Source organism: Miscanthus floridulus, chromosome 8 (genome assembly GCF_019320115.1).
Source record: "Miscanthus floridulus cultivar M001 chromosome 8, ASM1932011v1, whole genome shotgun sequence".
Lineage (NCBI taxonomy): Eukaryota > Viridiplantae > Streptophyta > Magnoliopsida > Poales > Poaceae > Miscanthus > Miscanthus floridulus.
Window position 1 is genome coordinate 22,338,078 of NC_089587.1, and position 7,340 is coordinate 22,345,417.

General features: G+C 55.1%; 1 protein-coding gene across 1 annotated transcript; it reads right to left on the minus strand.

Moving 5' to 3' along the window:
• Positions 1-4,770: 4,770 nt before the first annotated feature.
• On the minus strand, positions 4,771-5,767 carry LOC136471327 (peroxiredoxin-2E-2, chloroplastic-like). Its single transcript, XM_066469056.1, has one exon. It carries the CDS (start codon positions 5,653-5,655, stop codon positions 4,972-4,974), a length of 684 nt encoding a protein of 227 aa, XP_066325153.1. The 5' UTR covers positions 5,656-5,767; the 3' UTR covers positions 4,771-4,971.
• Between the last annotated feature and the right edge of the window lie 1,573 nt (positions 5,768-7,340).

Below are 7,340 nucleotides of genomic sequence, written 5' to 3' on the forward strand. Positions count from 1 at the left end.
GAGCTGCAGCGATGCGCGACCGTCCGTGACGGCGGCACAGCTGCCTCGATAATCTAGAGCATCTAAGAACCTAACTGGCTAGCGAGGGAGCATCAGTAGACTACCGTGGACCTAGCCAAGGTGATGGTTGGGGTGGACGATGATGGAGGAGGGCTAGCCATGTGCGGCCGAGCCGTGTGGCGGCGCACCGAGGCGGCACGGTCATGTTAGCGACGAGGAGGAGGCAGTAGCGGTTCCACTAACCTACGCAAGGTGGAGAGGGAGACAAGGCGAAGCTAGTGGTGCATGTGATTAGTTCAGGAGGGATGATAGGAGGGCTGCCCACATCAACGGCCGGATGCGGCCTTATCGGTACGGCGGGGGAACTCCAAAATTGGAGCTTGGCCATGCACGCATCAAGGCTGGATGGGGTCGGGCAGCAGGAGGACATGATGGTGAAGCCATGGATGTGATGAATTGAATGGAGGTGATCGCTCGCTAGGTAATTTGATGGCGCGGCTCGACGACGGCAGCAGAGGGAGAAAGAGAGAAAGAGGGAGACGAGGCGCGGCAGGTGGGCTCGGCTCGGCCTTGCCTTGGCAGGATAAGGTCGGCGTGATCGTGGAGGCCCACGCACAGGCGCTAGCAAACAGGCGTGCGCATTCGTGACCGGCGTGGCCCGCGCGCCGTAGCGCCATCAATGACAAGGCGATGGCGAGCCCAGCCACGTGCGCGCGGCGGAGGCGACAACACACTAGGCCAACAGCGACGCAGAGATGCATAGTGGGACACGAACATGATGGCGAGGCGACGGCACCAGCAGCGGCTGCGTTGCAGCGCAGGGCGGGTTGTAGTGCGGCAACGCGGCTAGGCCGGCGGCAACACCGCCTGGCTACGCAAGCAGCGGCGGCGGCTCCGCGCGCTAGGAGCCAGCGACGGCCAGGCCGCAGCCAGGACAGAGCAGCCGTGGCCGGCCACGCACGGCAGCATGCGTGCGCATGGGACAGCCAGCATGGCGACACCGAACGCCCGAGCGTGGTGACTGCGCCCACGTGGCCCACCAGCCTGAAACCGTGTCGTGCACAAATTTTAAAGCGCCTATAAAAACTAAACGGTTGCTTCTGGACCTAAACCATCTTCACCATACTCAAGATGGCATATGAGACTACCAAATCAAGCTATAACACTACACCACCCCTTAATCCAATCTCTTAGAAAAATTTGCTAAACAAAGCAATGTCTAGCTGTTGACAAACTTAAAAATTTTGCTAAGTTTTGAGCTGAACTTGATTTCAATTTGTAATTTCTAGGCTAGTAGAAATATCATTTTTCAACAAGTATTTCACTGTCATCTACAAAGTTTGTACTTTAAACTTTATTTAAGTATCACACACATTTTCTATAGTATTTTTGTTTAATAAAAATTGGTTTTCAACCATACTTGATATACATGAGCTATTGAATCAACTTTTATTTAATATTTTTATTGATCATTTTAAGTTACAAAAAATTTATCTACACATTCTATCACATGCATTAACATATAAATAGGATGCTCATGACATGTTTTAGTAAATGATTTAGGGTGTAGCATCGAGGGTGTTACAATGGGGGACGAGAACGCACTACTGCACAAAATTTAATCGAGGTGGGTAAGCCAATCGCCTTGGTCGATAGGTCACGGTTAATCGTGAACCGAGATAGTTTGTCATCCGCCTCGGTCAATCAAATAAAAAAACAAAAAAATAAGAAACCCCATGGATAAGCCCGGCGAGCACATCCACGGCCCCGCCGAGCCTATCCACGTGCCGCCGCAGCCGTCGCTTGCTGGATCCGCCGCCAGGGAGCTGATGCCGGAGTTGGAGCGCCGCCACGGGGAGGCCCACGACGCCACTGGAGTTGACGTAGAGGTGGAGGGGGGAGCGCCGCCATGGGAAGGACGGATCCAGCCTCCACGTCACTAGATCCAGCCTCCATGCCACCGTCGGAGTTGAAGGGGGAGGGAAAGCGGCCCACCGCCTAGATCCAGCCACCCGCCACCACAACCGCTGTATCTGGAGGTGGAGGACGAGGGAGAGCGGTGGGGCACCCTAGATCCACGAGCTCTAGCCCCCACCGCCTAGATCCGCAACACGGAGGACCCACGCCTTTGTCGGGCGGCCCTAAGCTCGCCGCCACCGCATCGTCCATTGGGAGGCGCCCCGCCCTGCGCCACCGTAGGGCGGCTCCGTGCTCGCCGCCCCCGCACGCGCTACCGAGAATGAGGGGAGGGACACGGTCGCGTGGGGGAGAGGGGAGGGTTGCGGTCGAGTCGGGGAGAGGGAGGAGCGCGGGGAAGAGTGCGCTGCGGCTGAGGGAGCGCGGGGAGAGAGTGGGCTGCGGCTGAGGGGAGGGATGAGGGAGGGAGTGATTTTAGGGTTTCGTTTATATATTGGAGATGATAGTGGGCTAGCGGGCTAGGCCTGATTTACCGTGGTGGTTGCGTTATAATGCCCGCCTCGGTTAATGAATTACCGAGGCGGTTACGTTATAATGCCCATCTCGGTTAATAGGCATTAACCAAGGCGGTTATATTATAATGCCCGCCTCGATTAAACATTAACCGAGGCGGTTGCTGGGCCGGCTGCCCTGCCACGAATAACCGAGGTGAGCAGCCGGCCCGCCCGCCTCCGAGGCCATTTTGGAAACGCCTCGCGAAAGATTTTGTGTAGTAGTGACGTCCTCAGAGAAATATTTTATATGACTGGGTCTATGTCATCCCCAAATTTTGAGCAAACTACCCTGTCTCTCTTCGGCGCTGTGTGCCAACCGTTTGTTGCTCCTCTTCTTTGAGTTGCAGTAGTCCATGGCGAGCGAAGTCAAGGCTAGGAGAGGACAGTGCTAGAGCCATGGTAGGTGGGGTAGTGGCGACCATGGTATGCGGGCCCGAGGCCAGGAGTGGGTGCGGTCGTGGACAGGGTTGGAGCCATGGCGGGTGAGAGCAGGGGTGGCCATGGTAGTCAAGGACGAGTCCAGGGATGTTGGTGAGAGTGTGGGGCCGAGGCATCGGGCGAGGGTGGAAGCAGCAAGCGGAGACTGGGGTGTCGAACGCAGATCTGGGCGTTCGAGAGAAACGAAGATGGTCACAGAGGCTGATGCATGGGTTCCACGTACTCGACGGTTTCTTAACAGATCTCGAACAATTGTCTATGTCTATCATCTTCCTTCCCATCCCTTGTACCAATCATAAAACAAGGACATCCTTGTCCGCTCAAGCAAACACAGACATGGAATGGTCATGTCCCTGAAAATTGGAATGGGTCTATCTTATCTTGTCCCTCATTGTCCTTAAACAAAATGCAACCTTAGGCATTGGAGCGACAATAGGTCAACCGGTGGTGCCACGACAACTTAGCTATGGACGGGCCGGCAGCACGACTACTGATGGCGGTGGCTATGAAGACATGAAGGAGACGGTGGAGAGAAGCTATATTTAAGAGAGAGAATGAGGGATTTAATGGACCAGTTAGAACGGTTTGCGCATCTGTTATATTGCAAATGTTTAGGGATAAAAAGAAGAAGATACCATATTTGGTGGAGTTAAGCACCCTTAAAAATTTATTTGCATTACTACTCCCTTCTTTTCTTTAATGATGAAAAGAGTTATGTTTCACCTCGAAACAAAGGAATCATACCACTACACTTAGACCAGTACCCGGTGCAAAGCTCCGTTCACTTCACCGTGCAGCTGCAACTGCAGCCGGGCGTGGCTGTTACGAACAGGCCCAAATCTTCGGAATTTCTCATGAGTGCACCAGTTACACCAGTAGGGGTACTACTAGCTGTTAGACAAAATGACAAGTGTTCCCTTCCGTGACAAGCCACTAGGGCATCCGAAAAGGAGGACAAGCTGTGCAACTCTGTCTGCCCCCTTTTCTTTACACGGCTCTCGAGCAGATTGCTCGTCTCGCCTCGTCTCATCTCACATATTTTCGCCTGTTCGCTTGGCTTATAAGCCATATATTTTTAGCTAACGGATAGTATTTTTCTCTCATAACAAATTAGTCAACAATACTTTTAGCCATGACTTATCAGCTTCTCATGTGCCTCGCTCCGCCTCTCTCCTCTACCCCGTCCCCGTCCCGCCGCGCCGCGCCTGTGACTGCGCGAGCGCCCCCTGCTGCTTTGTAGCACATGATCTCTCGGGTGCTCGGGCTTAATCACCGATCCGAGTCCGTGATCAGCGGCGGGGCCCGTAGATGATTGGCCGGCCATGCATTTAACCGGGCCGGGGACATGTGCCGATACGGCGTTGCCGATACGCCGCCGACGCCGACGCCGACGCCGCTAATGGAAGAGCCACACGTCGCCGCATTAGCTAGCGTAAACATGCTTGTCCGGTGTGTCATCTTCGCCTAATCACGTGTGCCAGGACCTGAGAGCTCGTGTCTGTACTTAACCATTGTGCTCGTGGGGCGCATCCCCATGGTATCCCGATCTGACCGTTGAGTTAAGCCAACACACGCCTGGACCACTGACAGGACATGGAGGGGGCATATTCTGTATTCAGTGATGGTGCATTCTGTAAGCATCCAAATCGACTACTAGACGTTGGGCTGTACTCGGGCCCGATTCCTCCCAACGAGGCCTACCACAGCTTGTCAGCTTGGGCCGCATACTCCCCTGCTCGCTACTACTTCGTTACAGTGTTGCCGCCCCAAATGTTCGGTGGATACCTTTCTCAAGCTGTGCAATGGCACATACAGATACAGTATGCAATTGCATTCCACATTTCCACGGAAACACAGGCACTCAGCTCAAGTCTCGACTCGGATTTCACATTTCCATCGATCACATGGCTACACGGGCATGGCACGATAGGTTCGTGTCGCAGGAGAACGCAGCACGGCTCCCGCGACTATTATTCACTCACTACTGCTGCTGCTGCAGCGACGGCACAACTGCAATGAGCAGACGACGCGGCAGGCAGGCAGATCAATTGCTCAAAGCTGCTCAGCCGAGCACCTTGAGCATCTCCTCGGCGCTGCTGGTAGTGAAGGCGCCGCCCTCCTCAAGGTTAAGCACCTTGACGACGCCGTCCTCGGCCAGGAGCGCGTACCTCCTGGACCGCACGCCGAGCCCGACGGGCTTGTCGGAGAGGTCCATCTCCACGCCCAGCGCCCGCGTCAGCTCCAGGTTGCCGTCCGACAGCAGCAGCACGTCGTCGCCGAGCCCCAGCGACTCCTTCCACGCCTTCATCACGAACGCGTCGTTCACCGACACGCACGCCACGGTCGCCACGCCCTTCGCCTTCAGCTCGCCCGCCTTCTCCACGAACCCCGGCAGGTGCTTCTGCGAGCACGTGGGCGTGAACGCGCCGGGCACCGCGAACAGGATCGCCTTCTTGCCCGCCGTCAGCTCCGCCACCGTCACCGTCTTCAGCTCCCCGTCGGCCGGGTCGAAGTAGGACAGCGTCGCGTCGGGGAGCTTGTCGCCCACCGCGATGGTCGCCACCACCGGGGACGCCGTCGCCGCCCGTCTCCTCGCCGTCCTCGACGACGCGCCGGTGCGGAGGGTGGTGGTGGCCAGGCGGTGAGAGGAGAATGAGAGGGACGGGTACGAGAGGCCGAACCGCTTGCCGGCGGCGGGGGACAGGGTGGTGAGGGACGCTGCCGCCGTGGTGGTGGTGGTGGCCATTGCAGCTGCAGACGATAATGTGTTCGACGCAATGCTATCTGCTTGGGTTGGGTTGCGAGGCGTGCGAGGATGTGGTTTCGCGGCTGCGGTGCGTCCGGCGTGATAGGATTCAGGAAGCGGCGGGATTTGGTTGGTCGGTAGCTTTGATGCGGGCGACGGGCGAGGAACGGGTGGACGGCGAGTCGCTGGGCTGGATTACACGGTTGTGGCCCAACAGTATTGGACAGGTTGGGCTCCAATGATGCTCTGGGCCTTGTAGCCTGTTTAAGCTGAGTCTGACTGGGTTGGTCGGTTGGATTGAGAGGATGTTTGGTTCCGGGACATGCTGCGGCGAGGACGCGAGGTGCGGCGCCGCCGCAGCTTAGGCGGCCAAATACTTCGCCACAATCTGTGGCGGCAAATGAGGGTAGTGCTCCTCGTGGCGGCCTTCACTTAAGTCTGAACCAAACAGCAGCAAGATTAACTGTGGCGTGCCACAACTGCGGCAAGGCAATCTGTGGCCGGCATCCAAACACCCTCTGAGTTCTCCCTTCCCTAGTTTCCCCATTGTATTTTTGATAATGATACGGTGTGGGTGTCTATATGCTCGGATGCGTCTCCATAGACCTGCGGACCAGGGTCCATCTAAAACTCTTAGGGCTAATTTGGAAGAAGGGGAAGACACACCCAGAGATGAAAAACCCTCCATAAATAACTAAATAGAATATTCAAATAATATCCCAAGGATTTTCCACCTGAAAAAAGTCTTAGATTCTAAGCGGATTTGAGTTTCCAAACTGCCCTTAAGGTTCGCTCCCTGGTGCATACTCATTAGTTAGTTAGTTACATGCCACACTAGTCACAGCCATCTGAGAACAGAGGGATCCTGGAGCCGCGACCTGAAGACGCGTTCGACGACGGCGTCAGCATCGTCACACTGCCGCTAAGCAGCAGCCCCTAGAAGAAGCTCGCGGCGCACAGCATGACAACACCCCTTCCTCGATATCGGCCTTACCCGTGGCGTCTTCTTCTCCGGCTGCGGCTGTCTCTCCGGGTGTCGGCACGAACAACGTCTTCTCCTCCCACCATGCCTCCTTCCTCCCGCGCCCGCATGGTAGGCCCTGAGCGCTCTCCTCGCCATCTTTGTCCCGGGCCCCACTTTCTCCGTGGTGCCGCGACTCCATCCTCCTTCTCTACCATGATCTAGCGTCGAATGCTCTGCCCACCCATCCGTCTGCTATGTTGCAAGTGTATATTTCAAGCGTTTCAGATGTTTCAGAGGTATGTTGAAAGTGTTTCATATGGATGTTGCAAAAGTAGATCGGGATGTTGCACGTGTTACAATGGCTGTACACGTATGTTGCAAGCGTCTGTTCCAAATGTTTCATTTGTTTTTCCAGAACGTATGTTGCAAGTGTGTTTATCTGGATGTTGCGTATGTTTCACACATATGTTGCAAGTGTTTTATCTGGATGTTGCATATGTTTTTGTAATGGCTTTTCAAGTGTTTTCAGTTTTTTTTCAAGTGTTTCAGGTGCATTTTCAAGTGTTTCATCTGTCTTCAAACGTATGTTACAAATGTTGCATCTGGATGTTTCAAAAGTAGATCGGGTGTTGCACATGTTGCAATGACGTTGGTGGTTGGTGGACAGCGGCCTATCGTAGGGCTTCGACTCCTTTGTTGTGCGGTGCACCTCGCCCTCTCC

Excerpts from the sequence above, each read along its gene's own strand:
- LOC136471327 (XM_066469056.1), bottom strand. The coding sequence starts at position 5,655 with ATGGCCACCACCACCACCACGGCGGCAGCGTCCCTCACCACCCTGTCC.